A 20,195-nucleotide genomic window follows, 5' to 3' on the forward strand; every position below is an offset into this window, starting at 1 on the left:
TGTTGATATCGGCAAATGCTTTTTTAACATTGCACATTTTATTCAGGCAGAAAAAATATATGTAAACGGAGCTCAATTAATTTAATTGTTACTGTCAATGACTACAATCAACAAGGACCCCTCATCTTATTTTACTACATGTAATAGTGCTGTTCTATAATAACTTGTACACCCATCCCCCACGTCGACATACTTCGCCCGCATTCTTCTCTGCAATGGGGCCTAGACTGGGCATGCGTTGATTTTCCAGTCGTTCATGGGGGATGAACGTGTAGGGGGGCGCTCTTGTATCACCGTTGCTGTAGTGAAGGCCGTTCCTTGGCGATACAATCAGACGAGAAGTGGGGGTGGTGAGAGAAAAAATGCTAACAGGCTAGGTCGCTCTTTGTTTCTGGCTAGCGTTGGAAATCTAAGGGACCTATCGGCGAAGGGTGATTTCAATGTAAGTCAGATTCAAAAGTTGTATTTTTTTAAGACTTCCTCGATGGTATCCTTATTCAGCTTATTGTTACATAATTTCAGTTTCTTTCTTTTGTTTATCGTTGGAAGGAACGTTAGTATCTAGACCGACATTTTTTTTTGTCTTGTCTGCAATGCAGACTGGCGGCAGAGTGAAATGAATGAATTGTGTTTTTTGTAAATGTATCTGTCTAGCTAGAGCGGGGGTACGGGATGCAGGTTGGATCAATCAACTGAAATGATTATTTAACTTTTACTCTCTTGCTGCATCTCCAAAGTCAGCAAAATAACCCAATTCTCACCATACATTTTGTAACGACAGCATGTTCGGCTAGTAGAGACTATACCAGCTAACGTTAGCCAACTGTCTGGCAGTGTTTCTTTGTTTTTAGTTTTCATGTTATACATTTATTATGTAGCTAGAAAACAATGTTTGTTAGCACATCACATGAGTGAATGGTTTCTAACCTGTGTTGTATAGTAACTCAGTTCCGTTTACATAGCTTGCTTTCTAGCCAGGTCAAGCTATGCTAACTACACCGTACACCACATTAGCTTAGCATCCGTTAACTGTTTTTTTATAACGTTGGTTAGTTAGCTTCTATAACTAAATATTAAGCAAGTAGTTAACGAAGTATTTAATTAATTAGTTAGCTACCGTAATTCAATTGCTACGATTACCAACTGCAACCGGCAACTATGTTCCACTAGCTAACTAAATATCCGTGTTTTACTAAAGCTAGCTAGCTTAAGCCAAGTCGCCGGTAGTAGTAGCTTGATACTGTAAACCCTGCTGTCTCACCAAAGAGAATGCATCAGTCCTTGGACATAACTCTTAACATAACAATATCTAGTGAGGAGGAACGACAATAGATTCCACTCTCAATCGTTTAAATAGCTAGCTATAACGTTACTCGTCTCACTAACATGAATGTCATGATGTCGACAACTTTACCCACGCATCATGGTTGCTGTTTACCTTTTATGTTGTTTATTCTGTCGGGAGTGTATGGGGGTCTTTTTATGCATGCAGCTGCTGCTGGGCAGCATCGTCTGAATCACCTCGTCTGAGTGTAAGGTTTTCAAACAAGAACTCTCCTCATTCTGTCAATCGCCACACACTGGAAAAACATATTTATTCATTGGAGCATATTTCTGTCCAATTATCTATGTGCAATTATTATATTTGAGGAAAGCAATTATTAATAAAAGTATACCATTTATAATTTATTTGTGATATGGGTTGTATTATCAAAGGCGGACCACTTCATGTAATAATCCAGAGGTTTTTAGGTAGGCCTGTACAAACTGAAGATAAACAGAACATTGGTGTCTTTAAACAAATCAAATGCTTCATAACGAACAGGTGTAGACTAACTTCCCAACAATGTAGAGAAAAATATAAAAATAATTTGAGGAATAGCCAAAATACACAATGAGTAACGATAACATGGCTATATACACAAGGTTCCCGTACCGAGTCGATGTGCAGGGGTACAAGGGAATTGAGGTAGATAGCTATGTACAAATAGGTAGGGGTAAAGTGACTAGGCAACAGGATAAATAATCAGTAGCAGCAGTGTATATGATGAGTTGGAGTTAGTGCTGAAGGGGGTCAATGCAGACTGTCTGTGTAGCTATTTTGTTAACTATTTAGCAGTCTTATGGCTTGGGGGTAGAAACTGTTACGGGTCCTGTTGGTTCCAGACTTGCCATGTTGGTACCACTTCCCATGCAGTAGCAGAAAGAACAGTCTATGACTTTGGTAGCTTGAGTCTGACATTTTCTAGGGCCTTCTTCTGACCCTGCCTGGCATAGACGTCATGGAATTCAGGGATGTCGGCCCCTGTGATGTACAGTGCCTTACGCACTACCCGATGATGCAGCCAGTCAAGATGCTCTCAATGGTGCAGCAGTATAACTTTTTGTGGATCTGAGGGCCCTTGCCAAATCTTTTCAGCCTCCTGTGGGGGGAAGAGGCATTGTCGTGGCTTCTTCGGGACTGTGTTAGTGTGTGTGGAACATATTCATTCTTTAATGGAGTTGTGTGCGGCCATGCAGTGCTGGCTCAACAGGGAGTACAAGAGGGGACTAAGCACACACCCCTGGGGGGGCCCATGTTGAGAGTCAGTGTGGCTGATGTGTAGTTGCCTACACTCACACTTTTGTCTTAAGGTGAGAATGCTTGGGCTAATATCTTGACAAAATGAGCCACCTTGTGACTGAAGCAGAAACTGGCTTTCAAATAAACTAACTCAGGAGATGTGTGAACTGTACTTTCAGGTTCTACCAGTCTAGTGTCTTAATTTCAACTTTTTTCTTATCCTACTTGTGTATATTTGTGCCAGGTGTGCATATTAACACAAAACATACTCAAATGACTACAAAAAGGCTATCTTGAGAATTAGATCTTGTTATTCAAACGAACTGGTGTATTTTGGGTATTTTGGGCACATCCGAGAACCCAGGGCACAAAGTCCATTTGTGGATGATGGCTACATAGAGATCATCTGGTACGCACTAGGGCTGGGAATTGCCAGGGACCTCGCGATACTTAGGTGCCGATACATTATTTATTGTGACTCTCATGATTCTATACACACAGATGCGCGTGATTCTTAGCTGCAATAAGAATCTGTTACCATCTGCACCCATTCAACATAGCCAAGATTTATGTTTTGATTCTTACTTGAAAAGTTGCTAAGATTATATTTGGTTGTCGTCTTTGCAAAATAACTATTTTGGATGCATCAATTGTTAGCTAGAATCCTAACGCTCATTGATGGATGCTGTAGCAAAAGCTAGCCAAAGAGCCATTTTACTGGTTGATGTTGAAGTATTTAAGTATAATGCAGTTGTTTTGTGATAATGACACAATTATTATATTAAGCAGGATATTTATACGTGCCTTAAAATCCTATTATAATACCGTATGTCTGCTGCGGAGGGACAAGAGTCATTAGAAAACATGTTTTTTTGATCCATCGTGGAAATAAAAAAAGCCTCCCTATTTAAAAAGATCATGGACAACAAGCTTTGAAGAAAAACCACTGGAGATTTGGTGCAGGTACAGCCAACTAACGCAAACAAATATTGCGAAATTTGTCAACAACTGAGCACAGTATCATCTGTAATTTGTCCTCTCTGCAGAGTGGAGCTTGGTGCTGTCAAATTCTCAGACTCAGCTGAGAGATGTCCACCCCAGACCCCCCCATGGGAGGGACGCCTCGGCCGGGCCCCTCCCCAGGACCGGGGCCTTCTCCAGGAGCCATGAGGGGACCCAGCCCTTCCCCAGGCTCTGCTCATAGCATGATGGGACCCAGCCCAGGTCCCCCAGCCTCTGGACACTCCCACCCACAACAGGGGCCCTCAGGATATCCTCAGGAGAATATGCATCAGATGCACAAAGTAAGACAGAAAATGGGCATATCCATAACTGTAATGTATGTTAAATGTCTGCTATGGTCTGTGGTACCATTTTATGATACTTTTTTTGCATTAATCTATTCATCCTTTACTGTACATAAGAAATGTATGTGCTGTCTAAGTAGGACATGCTTATGTCAATGTATTAATGTGTGTTGTCTTCTCCCAGCCTATGGAAGTCATGCATGAGAAGGGCATGTCTGATGACCCTCGCTATGGACCAATGAAGAGCATGGGCATGAGACCAGGTGGAGGCCACATTGGAATGGGACCCCCTCCTAGCCCCATGGATCAACATTCACAAGGTACCATACCATGGGGTACTGATTAGATTGGATAGAGGAAACATTGACTCTGTTATTGAAGGAGCTTTACACAAAAGGTTAACTTATTAGCTTTCCATATTATCTAAATATGGTGCTTATGATTTTAGACTTAAGCACAATTGTTTTTAAAGCTGATTACCCGAAAAGAGAATGCTAACTCGTGTAGACTTGTGTGCACTTGTACTGTCAACTCAACCAGCTAGTTTCTCCTCTTTCACTTCTGTCGTTTTGTTGGGTAGCGTGAGCAGCAGACGCTCAGTGGAGGGGCGGGGCATGAGGCTTCCCCTTTCAGACAATGCTGGTGGCAGCTGTCTGCTACAAAACTACTCAGTCACCAAGGAGAGAGGGACAGAGGGGCTGTTGAAATACTGTAACACAGGAGAGGGTGTTTTTCTGTTGACTCTTCTATCCTGTATTGACTGGTGTGACAGAGGGCGAGGCTCAGCTGTAATGTGTGCATGTCTGTTAGAGACTGATTTGTAAAGTGCTTGTTTCGCCAGTCCAGCTCATAATCATAATACCAGTCTGGATTTGGTTAACATTTCTTCTAGTCTGTTAGCATCCATTCTGCCACCAATTTCGATGTATCTAGCCATTTTATTGGTAATTCAAATCAGTTTCCCACTGTTCTCAGATAAAGGAACAGCCATGCCCTACCATTCCCAGGGAAGATGACTTTTCTCACCTGTGCTGTTGTCTCTCCTCCCCAGGCTACCCCTCTCCACTGGGGGGATCTGAGCACTCTCCCAGCCCTGTGCCAGCCAACGGCCCTCCCGCTGGCCCCATGATGCCCTCTGGCCCAGGTGTCCCCATGGAGGGCAGTGACCCCCAGTCCATGGGCCAGCAGAACCGTGTTGGGGTCCCAGGTCCAAGTGGTGGTTCTGGGCCAGGTGGGGTTGGGCCTGGTGGACCCACCCCCTTCAACCAAAACCAGCTACACCAGCTCAGGGCCCAGATCATGGCCTACAAGATGCTGGCTCGCAGCCAGCCCCTACCAGACCACCTGCAGATGGCTGTGCAGGGTAAGCGGCCCATGCCAGGGATGCAGCAGCAGCCAGGGATGCCCAACATGCCCCCTTCCTCTGGGCCTGGAGCGGGGCCTGGACAGCCACCAGCAAACTACAACAGACCTCATGGTGAGGAGAAGGAGGGGGGGGGGTGTACAAGGTTATGCTTCACACTCTGTCAATGAGTTTTGCAACCCTATGAATGACACACAAATGCTGTCTGTCTCAAATAAATAATTTGAATGCTTAACAACGACCCTTGGTGGTGAAACTACAAACACATGCTCTCGGTTCAGGCACCATTTTCTACGTTAACTAGACTTCAGTAGGCATGAATGCCCAGGTAGTGTCTGATCATATCTAATGTCATCTTGCAGGAATGGTAGGCCCAAACATGCCTCCTCCAGGACCCTCAGGTGTTCCTCCTGGTATGCAGGGCCAGCCCACCAATGGACCCCCTAAACAATGGCCCGAAGGTGAGCCTCAGCTTGACCCCTGGGCAGTGATTTACCTGTGTGTGAGAAGGCACTAGTCTGTAGTGTTTTTAGTCCATGTTCTTCTCTTTCCTGTGCTGATAATTTCACCAGACCTATCACAAGGGTTGGCCGTCATTGTAAATAAGAATTAGTTCTTAACTGACTTGCCTAGTTAAATAAAAATGTATACACACATATTAAAAATAAGTAATACACACGTATTAAACAGATAATCATTGCACCAAAACACTCTGTGGGATGGTAGAAACTAATAACTCTTTCAATGCCATATATTCTAGGGCCCATGGTGAATGCTGCTGCTCCATCCAGTGCCCCCCAGAAGCTGATTCCCCCTCAGCCCACTGGCAGACCCTCTCCTGCTCCCCCCTCCGTACCCCCTGCTGCCTCCCCGGTAATGCCCCCCCAGACCCAGTCCCCTGGGCAGCCCCTCCAGCCCCCACCCATGGTGCTGCACCAGAAACAGAACCGCATCACGCCCATCCAGAAGCCCCGTGGCCTGGACCCAGTAGAGATCCTCCAGGAGAGAGAGTACAGGCTGCAGGCTCGTATCACCCACCGTATCCAGGAGCTGGAGCATCTACCAGGGTCTCTGGCCGGAGACCTGCGCACCAAAGCCAACATCGAGCTCAAGGCCCTAAGGCTGCTAAATTTCCAGAGACAGCTGCGTCAGGAGGTAGTGGTGTGTATGCGTCGTGACACTGCCCTAGAAACGGCCCTCAACGCTAAGGCCTACAAGCGCAGCAAGCGGCAGTCCCTCCGTGAGGCCCGCATCACAGAGAAACTGGAGAAGCAACAGAAGATTGAACAGGAGCGCAAACGACGCCAGAAACACCAGGTACACAGAGGGGTCGGGACAGAAACGCCAGGTACACAGAGGGGTCGGGACAGAAACGCCAGGTACACAGAGGGGTCGGGACAGAAACGCCAGGTACACAGAGGGGTCGGGACAGAAACGCCAGGTACACAGAGGGGTCGGGACAGAAACGCCAGGTACACAGAGGGGTCGGGACAGAAACGCCAGGTACACAGAGGGGTCGGGACGGAAACGCCAGGTACACAGAGGGGTCGGGACGGAAACGCCAGGTACACAGAGGGGTCGGGGCGGAAACGCCAGGTACACAGAGGGGTCGGGGCGGAAACGCCAGGTACACAGAGGGGTCGGGGCGGAAACGCCAGGTACACAGAGGGGTCGGGGCGGAAACGCCAGGTACACAGAGGGGTCGGGGCGGAAACGCCAGGTACACAGAGGGGTCGGGACTGAAGTTCACAATCTAGATGTCAGGTGATCCTCACATTCTTGTGCCTCCAGTGCTTTGTGTTGTATTGTATAGACACTAATATTCTGAGGTTTTTGTGTAGGAATACCTTAACAGCATCCTGCAGCATGCTAAAGACTTCAAGGAGTACCACCGCTCCATCACAGCCAAGCTCCAGAAGGCCACCAAAGCTGTGGCCACGTACCACGCCAACACTGAGCGTGAGCAGAAGAAGGAGAACGAGCGCATTGAGAAGGAGAGAATGAGGAGGCTGATGGTGAGTGAGCACACAGCTGTGTGGTCGTTTACACACTCACTATTAAATAGCCATAGATCTACTCTCACACCCAGTGCCTCTAACACCTGTAGTCAATGTGTGTCCTTCCCTAGGCTGAAGATGAGGAGGGCTACCGTAAGCTGATTGACCAGAAGAAAGACAAGCGCCTGGCCTACCTGCTGCAGCAGACAGATGAGTACGTGGCCAACCTCACCGACCTGGTCAGAGCCCACAAGGCTGATCAGGCCCTCAAGGATAAGAAGAAGAAGAAAAAGAAGAAGAAGGTGAAGAATGAGGCCAAATGTTGAAAGTGCATCTTTCTGAAGTTCCATTTGTTTTATTGTGTTACCTTGTGTTTTACTGCGATATGCGGCTCCCTGTGTTTACGTTGTTGAGCCTGTCATTGTAATATGAGAAACTGATGTTCATGTTCCCTAGAAGCCAGAGAGTGGGGAGGGCCAGCCTCCTGCCCTGGGACCTGACGGAGAGGTGAGTTTCAGATCCCAGTGAAAGATTTGGTCCGATAAAATCCAGACAATAATTTCCCCCCAAGATTTTTTACAAAGTCATCTTCTCTGCCATTAGTTCGTGAAGAACAATATAATGAATGAATGTAAGCCCCATCACTCAACATTTTAACTAATAGGCCCTTTTCATGTCTGGTAATAGGCAATTTGCCTCATGATGTGTTGATAAGAAACTGAAAAGTAGCATTGTTTCCAGGCTCCCTGTTTTTCACAAGGCCACAGGAATACTTGTTTAATTTACTATGAAACGATCATATTGACAGGCAATAATATATCACACAGTTTCCAGTCAATTTCTCACTCACTCCCTCTTCCACTCTCAGCCTCTGGATGAGACCAGTCAGATGAGTGACCTGCCTGTGAAGGTGATCCATCTAGATAGTGGGAAGATCCTGACGGGGCTGGATGCGCCCCGGGCTGGCCAGCTGGACACCTGGCTGGAGATGAACCCTGGGTCAGTTAAACACAGCTAGCTAGAAGACACGCTTGTTTACCCAGACTGTGGGAATAATAATAATAATGACGACGACACGAGCCTGAGGAATGTGAAATACCATTTTCCTTGGGAAAGGATGAACATTGTACAATTCTAAATGCCTTTCACACTGTTGCTTAGCCATCAGTACATAAACACTGTCATCTCAAAACAATTTCATCGGGTATCACAACTAATCATTTGAACTTTTCTCCTGCAGGTATGAAGTGGCTCCTCGTTCAGACAGCGAGGACAGTGGCTCAGAGGAAGAGGAGGTATGTACCTTACAGAGACCGCAATGCTCTCCTTACCCCCCACTTTCCCCTCTAATATATGTATATCGTAAACCTCAAGTCATCTTTAAATAAATGTAAGCAGACCGCCGTGGATGAGACCTTGCGTGTGGAGTCTGTTCAGAGGCGTACCACTCTTGCCAGAAACTAGGCCATTGCCAAGCCCAAACTAATGTAACCCTTTCTCTGCATTGTGTACTATAAAGCTTATATTAATGTAAATCAAAAACATATTGTGCTGTAAATATCTTTACTGGATCTTTTCCAGATAAATCTTAATCCTGACCAGTTCATGGGACAAGCCGTGTTCTAGTTACATTTACATTTAAGTCATTTAGCAGACGCTCTTATCCAGAGCGACTTACAAATTGGTGCGTTCACCTTAAGACATCCAGTGGAACAGCCACTTTACAATAGTTTCCATAAAGAATATTTTATTCCGATTCGATAACGTCTTTTGACTTGACCTTGGCTGAGACAGTTTGAGTCAGGCTGTGTGGCGTCTGTATCTGAGTCCATCCTCTTACTCCGCACCCCTCAGGAGGAAGAGTTGGAGCCCCAGCCCTCCCAGGCTCCCACCGAGGAGAAAAAGAAGATCCCAGACCCCGACACAGAGGACGTGTCCGAGGTCGACGTCCGCTACATCATCGAAGGGGCCAAGCAGGATGTGGATGATGAGTATAACAGTGCCGAGGCGGCGTTCGCCCGAGGCCTGCAGTCATACTATGCTGTGGCCCACGCCGTCACTGAGACGGTGGACAAACAGTCCACGCTGCTGGTCAACGGGCAGCTCAAACATTACCAGGTACACAGTCTACCCACGTCACAGTAACATGATTTCACATACACAATGCATGCTGTAGTGTTCCATTACCTTTCACAATGCTTACAAGAAGTAACGAGGTCAAAAAAGAAGAGATGACACGTGACCAAAGCCATGTGTTCCTGATGACCATGTGAGACAGTAGAATGACTGGTTTGTGTCCCTATCACATCTAAGATCAAGGGCTTGGAGTGGCTGGTGTCTCTGTACAACAACAACCTGAATGGGATCCTGGCTGATGAGATGGGTCTGGGCAAGACCATCCAGACCATCGGCCTCATCACCTACCTCATGGAGCACAAGCGCATCAACGGCCCCTTCCTCATCATCGTGCCCCTCTCGTGAGTCCCTCTGCCTCTCCTTTCCTCTAGTTGGTTCTCAGCTCCTTTATAGACCGGGACTGATGCAGTATTTCTGTTGTTTCAATCGAGATGTTCTGTAATTATACAGATACAAGCCCAGAAGGGCTGTTCTAGGTATTTTCCACAGTCATAGATATTTTTGCCTTGTTTTATGTCAGTGCGACCTTGAGGTGGACAGAGAAAGTGTATGTTTATCAATTTTTCACCCGTCTTTCTTTTCAGAACTCTGTCCAACTGGGTGTATGAGTTTGATAAGTGGGCTCCAACGGTGGTGAAAGTCTCTTACAAAGTGAGTAGCCCCTTTCAACCCTTCTTCCAGGGTGAAGTTTGACAATTGCAGAGTAGATGGTCCGCATGTACATGTGAATATCCTTTGATTACAGTGTTCTGTAGATGTAAAGTTGATGTGTGTTCTACCATGTCTCTGTCCAGGGCTCCCCACAGGCTCGCCGGGCATTCCTCCCCATCCTGCGCAGTGGCAAGTTCAACGTACTGCTCACCACCTACGAGTACATCATCAAAGACAAGCAAGTGCTGGCTAAGGTAGGGACCCACCTCTTCAAATCACCCTGTGCACCGCCTTAGAAATGTCCCTAGTCAGACAGGTGAACCTATGGAAACTTCCATTTCATCTTCTCACGCCACTGTACTCTTTCCCACTCAGCTGCGATGGAAGTACATGATAGTGGACGAGGGCCACCGTATGAAAAACCACCACTGTAAGCTGACTGTGGTTCTGAACACCCACTACCTGGCCCCGCGGCGTCTGCTGCTGACCGGCACCCCGCTGCAGAACAAGCTGCCGGAGCTCTGGGCCCTGCTCAACTTCCTGCTGCCGACCATCTTCAAGTCCTGCACTACCTTCGAGCAGTGGTTCAACGCCCCCTTCGCCATGACCGGAGAGAAGGTGAGTTAGTCGGGGCCGTGGAGAAGGGTGTTCTGGAGACATTGGGGTCATCATTGCTGGACTCTTACCCCCCCCTCTCTCGACCCCAGGTGGATCTGAACGAGGAAGAGACCATCCTGATTATCCGTCGTTTGCACAAAGTGCTCCGCCCCTTCCTGCTGCGCAGACTGAAAAAGGAAGTGGAGTCCCAGCTGCCTGAGAAGGTCTGACTCCTGTCAATCACTTGGCTTTCAGTATCCAAGGACAATGAAGATCAATCAATTGATTCTTTGATTCTTTCTGTTCTCTCGTGTGTGTGTTCCCCAGGTGGAGTATGTGATCAAGTGTGACATGTCGGCCCTGCAGAGAGTGCTGTACAGACACATGCAGGCTAAGGGTGTGCTGCTCACCGACGGCTCTGAGAAAGACAAGAAGGTAAGGAGGAGTAGAGAACCTCCTCACTGCTCTCCATACACCCCCTAACAACTGACTGGGGGTCAGTTATACTGGGCTGTTTAGATGGGTACTACAGGATGACTAAGTGCAGAGTGTTGTGTTTCAGGGTAAAGGAGGCACCAAGACCCTGATGAACACCATCATGCAGCTGAGGAAGATCTGTAACCATCCCTACATGTTCCAGCAGATCGAGGTACAGTGCAAGGGCCCACCTCAACTCTTCCATGAATTGAGAAGAGATGTTGACTGAGGTGTAAGATTGTGGTTAAAGCTTCTCATTTTAACCGAGTAGTTGTGACTCGTCTGTTCACAGGAGTCCTTCTCTGAACATTTGGGATTCACTGGAGGCGTAGTGTCTGGGTAAGCAAAGCATCTGCTGACGTTGCATGTTGATGCTTCATGGTGCTGTGGTTGGTCTTACTATGTGTGGCGCGTTCCCTCATCCACCCCTCTGTTCTCGTCCCCTGCCTCCTCCAGACCTGACCTGTACCGCGCCGCTGGGAAGTTTGAGCTGCTAGACCGTATCCTGCCCAAGCTGATGGTCACCGGCCACAAGGTCCTGCTCTTCTGTCAGATGACTTCCACCATGACCATCATGGAGGACTACTTTGGCTGGCGCAACTTTAAGTACCTGCGTCTGGACGGTGAGAGGCGGGATAGGAGAGTTATTTTGGCTGGTGCTGGGAAAATAAATTCAAGACAAATTCAAGATGTATTTTGTACTATGAGAAATACAGAACTATGTGTAGGGTTTGTTTTGTACTTGTAGTATGCAGTTTATTAGAACACAATGGCTCAACATTGTGATGTGGGGAGGCTGGTTTACGTTCACGAGCTCATGTTACTTGCATCCCTCCTGCTGTTGTCCTGGTAACTGGTAACTAACACCATTGGTCGTTGTCCATAGGAACCACCAAGGCTGAGGATCGTGGGATGCTTTTGAAGACCTTCAATGACCCCGCCTCTCAGTACTTTGTGTTCCTGCTCAGCACCAGGGCCGGCGGGCTGGGCCTCAACCTTCAGTCTGCTGACACTGTGGTCATTTTTGACTCTGACTGGAATCCACATCAGGTTCAGCTCATTACCCTCTACTGTCTACTGTAGTATTATGATCTATGAATCTCACTGGAGTTATTGATATATATTTAGAAAACAGCTAGGATTAGTGGCTATTGAGGTGATTTTGTGAGGTAACATAGCCAACTCCCATGTCCTGCCCTCCCCCTAACTCTGATCACTCACCCCTCTCTTTCTCTCTCCCTCCCCTGTACAGGATCTGCAGGCCCAGGACAGAGCCCACCGTATCGGGCAGCGGAACGAGGTGCGTGTGTTGCGTCTCTGCACCGTTCAAAGTGTGGAGGAGAAGATCCTGGCGGCGGCCAAGTACAAGCTGAACGTGGACCAGAAGGTCATCCAGGCCGGCATGTTCGACCAGAAGTCGTCGAGTCACGAGCGCCGTGCCTTCCTGCAGGCCATCCTGGAGCATGAGGAACAGGACGAGGTCGGGGCCCCGGGGGGCTGGCGCGCTGGGGGGGCGTTGGTGGGTGTGATCATCTTTTCTCTCCTCCTCCTCTCTACCTTCTGGATTTAGGGGCCGTTCCTTTTTTTAGGTTTGGTTTCTCCTCTTCCTGCGTTTTCTTTAAAAATGCAACTTTTTATTTATTTTGCTCTTTTCAATAACATAGTTTCTCTGTTCTATCTTCCAGTGGTTTCCTGTAGATGTTTACGTATTGTAGGAGATTTCCAATACATCATGTGCTACATGTTACAATGCACTTTATATGATACTAACATAACTGTTAAGCATTCAAGAATTCTAGTTCAGAGACTGAGGCACCACTAACAGCCCTGTGTTCACCCTTTCTATTGTCTACAGGAGGAGGACGAGGTGCCTGATGATGAGACCGTCAACCAGATGATTGCCAGAAGCGAGGAGGAGTTTGACCAGTTCATGGTCAGTCCCATAGTTCTTCAGGATTTACAGTAATGTAGTCTGAGTCTTGCTTGAGGCAACTGAGGGCTTCACGGTCAACCTCTAGACTGAAGACTGCCCTGTTGGAGGCTTTGACACAACCTCAAGTCTGATATAAAATGACACCCATGCATAGACTTAAGATGGAAATCTACCATTCTTCAACAGTTTATTTTTTTCTCTTTTCTTACACTGTACCTCCCCCCTCCAGCGTATGGACCTGGACCGGCGCCGCGAGGACGCCCGCAACCCCAAGAGAAAGCCCCGTCTGATGGAGGATGACGAGCTGCCCACCTGGATCATAAAGGATGATGCCGAGGTGGAGAGGCTCACCTGTGAGGAGGAGGAGGAGAAGATGTTTGGTCGCGGCTCTCGCCAGCGCAAGGAGGTGGACTACAGTGACTCACTCACAGAGAAGCAGTGGCTCAAGGTCAGCTATCCAGCTGTTGTAGTCGAAAAATAATTGAACTAATAATTGAAAGTCCTATAACTGAGATCTATGGTCTATGACCGGCAATGCTGATGTGTGGTTCCCCCTCCAACAGGCCATAGAGGACGGTAATCTGGAGGACCTCGAGGAGGAGGTGCGTCACAAGAAGACGACCCGGAAGCGCAAGCGAGACCGTGACGACATGCCCGGCTCGGCCACGCCCAGCTCCAGCGGTGGTCGCAGCCGTGACAAGGATGAGGAGGTAAAGAAGGCCAAGAAACGTGGGCGCCCTCCGGCTGAAAAACTGTCCCCTAACCCCCCATCCCTCACCAAGAAGATGAAGAAGGTGGTGGACACTGTCATCAAGTACAAGGACGGGTGAGTTGGTGAGCTCCTGTGTCTGGATGACAACTCAGTGAAGGTCAGAACATGACAACATACACAAACACAACCTGTTTTGTCATGTAGTGGTCAGAGCAGAGCATGTTGAGGTGGACTAATCCCGGAGTTTCCCTGTTCTCCTATTTCACAGCAGCAATGGGCGCCAGCTGAGTGAAGTCTTCATCCAGCTGCCCTCCCGCAAGGAGTTGCCTGAGTACTACGAGCTCATCCGCAAACCTGTCGACTTCAGGAAGATTAAGGTATGGGGCTAACCCCTTAATATATCGGTTATAAGACTAAATCAAATCAAACTTTTTGTCACATGCGCCGACTATAACAAGTTTAGACCTTACTGTGAAATGCTTACTTACAAGCCCTTAACCAACAGTGCAGTTCAAGAAGAGTTAAGAAAATATTTACCAAATAAACTAAAGTAATAAATATAACAATAAAGAGGCTATAAACAGGGGGCGCTGGTACCGAGTCTGTGTGCGGTGGTACAGGTTAGTTGAGGTCATTTGTACCTGTAGGTAGGGGTAAAGTGACTATGCATAGATAATAAATAGTGAGTAGCAGCAGTGTACAAAACAAATTAAATGAAGGGAAGGGGGGGTGTTAATGTAAATAGTCAGGTGGCCATTTGACGAACTGTTTAGCAGTCTTATGGCTTGGGGGGTAGTAGCTGTTAAGGAGCCTTTTGATCCTGGACTTGTCGCTCCGGTACCGCTTGCCGTGTGGTAGCAGAGAAAACAGTCTAGGACTTGGGTGACTGTTGTCTCTGACAATTTTATGGGCTTTCTTCTGACACCGCTCCTGTATGGCATGAAGCTTGGCCCACTGATGTACTGGGCCGTACACACTGCCCTCTGTAGCGCCTTAGGGTCAGATGCCGAGCAGTAGCCATACCAGGCGGTGATGCAACCGGTCAGGATGCTCTTGATGGTGCAGCTGTAGAACCTTTTGAGGATCTAGGGACCCATACCAAGTCTTTTCAGACTCCTTCGGGGGAATAGGTTTTGTCGTGCCCTCTTCATGACTGTCTTAGTGTGTTTGGACCATGATAGTTCGTTGGTGACGTGGACACCAAGGAACTTGAAACTCTCGACCCGCTCCACTACAGTTAATGAGGGCCTGTCCGGACCGCTTTTTCCTGCAGTCCACAATCAGCTCCTTTCTCTTGCTCACGTTGAGGGAGAGGTTGTTGCCCTGGCACCACACTGCCAGTTCTCTGACCTCTTCTCTATAGACTGTCTCATCGTTGTTGGTGATCAGGCCTACCACTGTTGTCGTCAGCAAATTTAATTATGGTGTTGGAGTATAGGAGGGAACTAAGTACACACCCCTGAGGGGCCCCAGTGTTGAGGATCAGCGCGGCAGACGTATTGTTACCTACCCTTACCACCTGGAGGCGGCCCGTTAGGAAGTCCAGGATCCAGTTGCAAAGGGAAGTGTTTAGTCCCAGGGTCCTTAGTTTAGTGATGAGCTTTGTGGGCACTAAGGTGTTGAACACTAAGCTGTAGTCAATGAACAGCATTCTCACATAGGTGTTCCTTTTGTTCAGGTGGGTAGCACTTCATGGCTACCAACGTGAGTGCTACGGGGCGGTAATCATTTAGGCAGGTTACCGTCGCTTCCTTGGGCACAGGGACTATGGTGGTCTGCTTGAAACATGTATGTATTACAGACTCGGTCAGGGAGAGGTTGAGAAATATCAGTTAAGTCACTTGACAGTTGGTCCATGCATTCTGTGAGTACACCTCCTGGTAATCCGTCTGGCACCGCGGCTTTGTGAATGTTGACCTGTTTAAAGGTCTTACACACATCAGCTACCGAGAGCGTTATCACACAGTCATCCAGAACAGCTGGTGCTCTCGTGCATGCTTCATTGTTGCTTGCCTCGAAGCAAGCATTAAAGGCATTTAGCTCGTCTGGTAGGCTCGTGTCACTGGGCATCTCGCGTCTGAGTTTCCCTTTGTAGTCTGTAATAGTTTTCAAACCCTGCCATATCCGACGAGTGTCAGAGCCGGTGTAGTAGGATTCAATCTTAATCTTGTATTGACGCTTTGTTTGTCTGATGGCATAGCGGGATTTCTTATAAGCATCTGGATTAGTGTCCCGTTCCTTGAAAGCGGCAGCTCTAGCCTTTAGCTCGATGCGGATGTTGCCTGTAATCCATTACCTCTGGTTGGGATCGGTACGTACGGTCACTGTGGGGGGGACGTCGTCGATGCACTTATTGATGAAGCCGAAGAATGAGGTGGGATACCCCTCAATGCCATTGGATGAATCCTGGAACATATTCCACTCTGTGCTAGCAAATAGTCCTGTAGCGTAGCATCCGCGTCATCTGACCACTTACATATTGAGTGAGTCACTGGTACTTCCTGCTTTAGTTTTAGCTTGTAAGCAGGAAGATGGAATTATGGTCAGATTTGCCAAATGGAAGGCAGGGGAGAGCTTTGTATGAATCTCTGTGTGTGGAGTAAAGGTGGTCTAGAATTATTTATTTTTTCTCTGGTTGCACATGTGACATGCTGGTAAAACTGATTTAAGTTTGCCTGCATTTATGTCCCCGGCCACTAGAAGCGCCGCTTCTGGATGAGCATTTTCTTGTTTGCTATGGCCTTATGGAGTTTGTTGATTGCGTTCTTAGTGCCAGCATTGGTCTGTGGTGGTAAATAGAAGGCTACGAATAATATAGATCAGAACTCTCTTGGTAGATAGTGTGGTCTACAGCTTATAATAAGGTACTCTCCCTCAGGCGAGCAATACCTCGAGACTCCTTTAATATTAGACATTGCGGGAATCGACTAGGGAATCGCATTCAGTAAAACAGTCCTTCTGGGAGGTTAGGGGACTGACAAGTCACATCTAGCTGTCTAGTTCTGATCTTTTCAGTCCTGTGTTCTCTACTGGTCTGATCACTATTCTGATGTCCTCTCCTCTGTTCCCCTCCAGGAGAGGATCCGCAGCCATAAGTACCGCAGCCTGAATGACCTGGAGAAGGATGTGATGCTGCTGTGTAGTAACGCTCAGACCTTCAACCTGGAGGGCTCTCTGGTGAGTGTCCGGCAACAGGGAGGGAGTGAGTGGAGGACAGACCGTTGTTGGGCATGATAAGACAACGCTGTGTGGGTGCTGGGATATGGAGGGCCTTTTACAGCCCAATGTATTACAGATCTGAGGAGACTTGTCACAACCTTTTTATGGTGAATTGAACCTTTCATACTCTGAAGAAACGTCTCTCACCCCCCCCCCAGATCTATGAGGACTCCATCGTACTGCAGTCAGTCTTCACCAGCGTCCGGCAGAAGATTGAAAAGGAGGAGGAGAGTGAGGGAGAGGAGAGTGAGGAAGAAGAGGAGGAGGTGGACGAAGGCTCTGAGTCTGAATGTGAGTGTTACAGTATTTACATATGCACTTAGTGTCATAGTCCACTGTTAAAAAGGCAATCTGCCGCTCAAACAACAACGCGTCCCACCCTCCCCCCACCGGTGTTTGGTAAATAGCTGACTGATGGGGCTGTTGAAACCACTCTCAAATTCATAGACTGAGCTATGAAAACATAATTATAGTTTTAACCATGTTTTGAGGCTGTACAGTGTTTGTTTACTATTACATTGTTTACAAAGGAGATAAACAAGATTATATTTTGGGTTCTGGTGGAATGTGACAATTTAACTTTAATTCTTCAAGAATCAATGGGTGTAAATTCATTAAAGTCCAAAAATAGATGTTGCAATCAGGGATTGCCCCTTTAAACTATTTAATCATATGTTGTACTTTTGAGGAATTGTATACTCATGGATTTGTGTCCATGCTTCTTTCTTTATCTCTCCCTCTCTTTTAGCTCGTTCAGTGAAGGTGAAGATTAAGCTGGGGAGGAAGGAGAAGGAGGGCAGAGGGAAGGGCCAGCGCCGGAGGGGCCGTGGCTCCCGGGCCAAACCTGTAGTGAGCGACGACGACAGCGAGGAGGAGCAGGAGGAGGTAAGACACGCACAAATACATTGAGACACTACTTAACTGTCAATTTAAACTTCCTATCGAAGCGGTCTACTGTACTGACTGAAGTTGACCTCTTCTAAGCACAGAAGGCTGTCTAGCAACACTGATTAACGTATGTAACTCAGAGCAACAGTATTTAAAATATATATATATTTAACACTTACATTTGTTTTCAGAAATATTTTCTTAAACGTCTACAGTAGACTAGTCTGGTGATCAACAAGCTATGTTTTATTGGGTTGTAGGATTAAGTGTTTTTTCTTCTGGCTTCTGTTTCAGGCGGGTTCGGTCAGCGGCAGTGAGGAGGACTGAACTGAACCACTCCTGTTCTGTGAGGACCAACGGCCCACTGACACCCTTGACTGGAACTTATATATTTTACCTAGATTCTATAGCAGGGAGACAAGCCAGTGGAGAGGGGCCTAGTTTTACCTAGATGAGATGATTTTTAGTGAGAGAAATGTATTCCATAATTAAAATACACCATCAATTTCAAAAAACACAAATTATTAAAAAAAATTAAAAACACTTACATATTTAAGCAGGCAATCCTGGTATGAATATCTGGACTGTATGTCTTTTTGCCTTGTTGTTTTCTCCTGAAAGTGATTTAAGGTGGACAAGGTTTGATTAGCAGACTGATCGTGGACCACAGGGAGAGTTTGCTGACTTTTTAAGTGAGTTTGTTTTGTTTCCTTTGAGATGGAGCTGTGTAACCGGAGTCGCTGTGGTTTCTAAGTCCCCTGAATGCATGTCGTTTGGTCTGTGGAAATGCACCTGGGTGTGTCGTTCTATTATATCTCTGTTTAATTTAAGAATACAAGTGAGATAACGGTACGTTCCCCCTTAGGCCTTCCTCCGGCTACGAGTGAGAAGGGAAGGGCGGGACTCTGTCTCGCGTCTGTGTCACTGGATTCCAAAAAGTACAATAAAGGTGTCTCGTAATTAAACTTTCCTCACTGCTGTTGTCTTTATTCACTTTATGCACTACACATGATTGATTGCTGTATCCTAAATGTGCTGAAAGGAATGAACTTGTTAAGCCATCTTTGACTAACTGTAGTTATGTACACTAGATGGCCCTCTCACCTTGACCAGATAACAGTACTGAATGCCTCTGGATGAAAAGCCACGGGTTGAAAATGTAGGTGTTTTGTTGATGTTTAGGTTGAAGATTTTCTCCTTGAGTCTGAACTGTAAACATGCTGACCACTAAATGAACGCTAGTTTGCTATGATAAACTGAATTATATAAATTATGTATTTTAGGCCACAGTGCTTTTAAAGGCTTGTAGCACTCACACAGTTGTATTTCAAACAATGTTACTCTGGGCATGTGTGAGATCCTGCCAGGGCTTCCATGCCTCTGATCTCAGATACACATCAGTTTCTTCTTCCTCAGGTCACTCATTGACCCTGATGTTTTTTCCCGCTCCCCCTCACACTGCTTTGTTCCAGCCGTGGCCTCATGTCATAACACCTGGACAAATACTTTTTTTGTGTGTGTGGAAAATCATTTTTCAGTGGAATGTTTTTGAATGGATCTGCAGTAGAGTCTGTTCTCTCCTCAAATGGTTTGTCAACTCATTTTAAGTGACTCTAAAGAGCTACCGTCACCGCATTAACCATGATGGCAGAGATTCTGACTGCACTGAGACCAACCTCTGACTAGCCTTCTTATTATCCTATGTGTATATAGGTTAACATGGCCGGTTTATTTTGTGATTTAAAAAAAAAAAAAGTCATTGATCAGAAATACATTCCAATCAGAAAGCTTTTTTGCTAGGAGGGATGATGGTCAGGAGTGGTGAAGTTGAGGTGAAATCTGAAGAGATATGGAAGATGGGCAAGAATGTGATGGTTGAAACCAACAGCTCAGTGTACAGGATTAACAGCTGGTGCACCACAGGGGTGGAAGGACCAAGTAGCCAATGGAACAGTTCCTCTCACTGCTCTGTAGGCAGGCAGAGGAGACTGTCTGTTATGAACAAGGGGTGTGTCATGGATGTGAGCTGTCTTGAGGGGTTGAGTGGAGGGCAAGGCGGAGGGGCTGCAACCAGTGGTTATATGTTTCAACATGTATCTGTACAAGTTGTCTCACATTGTCATATCTCCAAGACTCGTGACATACGAGAGAAAGCTGGATAGCAAGGTTCCAACAGAAGTGACCTTGAGTGTTGGACACAAACTCTCATTTGAGGACAATGTAGTCATTTTACTATATATTATTCAGTATCCACCCAATGTATCACTTATCTCTGCCTTATCCAATTGTCCAAGGGCAGACCATTGTAAAATAATACTAAAAGTGGTATGCTTCCCTCCCATTAGAAAACTA

At 46.8% G+C, this 20,195-nt stretch overlaps 1 protein-coding gene across 5 annotated transcripts; it reads left to right on the forward strand.

Moving 5' to 3' along the window:
* Window positions 1-227: 227 nt before the first annotated feature.
* LOC115110606 (transcription activator BRG1) lies at window positions 228-18,808 on the forward strand. Of its 5 annotated transcripts, XM_065010215.1 has the most exons (32): window positions 228-442; window positions 3,479-3,526; window positions 3,610-3,867; window positions 4,055-4,190; window positions 4,922-5,347; window positions 5,596-5,694; window positions 5,994-6,550; window positions 7,075-7,248; window positions 7,362-7,532; window positions 7,687-7,737; window positions 8,099-8,229; window positions 8,471-8,525; window positions 9,085-9,348; window positions 9,544-9,707; window positions 9,951-10,017; window positions 10,161-10,271; window positions 10,393-10,635; window positions 10,725-10,838; window positions 10,942-11,049; window positions 11,177-11,263; window positions 11,384-11,430; window positions 11,548-11,714; window positions 11,978-12,141; window positions 12,344-12,610; window positions 12,947-13,024; window positions 13,254-13,472; window positions 13,588-13,850; window positions 14,005-14,113; window positions 16,812-16,913; window positions 17,114-17,246; window positions 17,704-17,840; window positions 18,138-18,808. In XM_065010215.1, exons 3-32 carry the CDS (start codon window positions 3,652-3,654, stop codon window positions 18,168-18,170), a joined length of 4,893 nt encoding a protein of 1,630 aa, XP_064866287.1. In that variant the 5' UTR covers window positions 228-442; window positions 3,479-3,526; window positions 3,610-3,651; the 3' UTR covers window positions 18,171-18,808. The 5 variants fall into 5 exon arrangements, with proteins under 5 accessions (XP_064866287.1, XP_029492271.1, XP_029492275.1 ...); XM_029636411.2 differs by lacking the exon at window positions 3,479-3,526; XM_029636415.2 differs by lacking the exon at window positions 3,479-3,526 and having other exon boundaries at window positions 14,008-14,113.
* Window positions 18,809-20,195: the final 1,387 nt, after the last annotated feature.

The sequence above is a fragment of the Oncorhynchus nerka genome, linkage group LG26 (assembly GCF_034236695.1).
Source record: "Oncorhynchus nerka isolate Pitt River linkage group LG26, Oner_Uvic_2.0, whole genome shotgun sequence".
Classification (NCBI taxonomy): domain Eukaryota; kingdom Metazoa; phylum Chordata; class Actinopteri; order Salmoniformes; family Salmonidae; genus Oncorhynchus; species Oncorhynchus nerka.

Bases quoted from the DNA above. Each gene is read 5' to 3' on its own strand.
- LOC115110606 (XM_065010215.1), top strand. From the start codon at position 3,652: ATGTCCACCCCAGACCCCCCCATGGGAGGGACGCCTCGGCCGGGCCCC. The intron at 9,708-9,950 runs GTGAGTCCCTCT...CTTTCTTTTCAG, and splicing joins CTCATCATCGTGCCCCTCTC to AACTCTGTCCAACTGGGTGT. The intron at 13,025-13,253 runs GTCAGTCCCATA...TCCCCCCTCCAG, and splicing joins AGGAGTTTGACCAGTTCATG to CGTATGGACCTGGACCGGCG.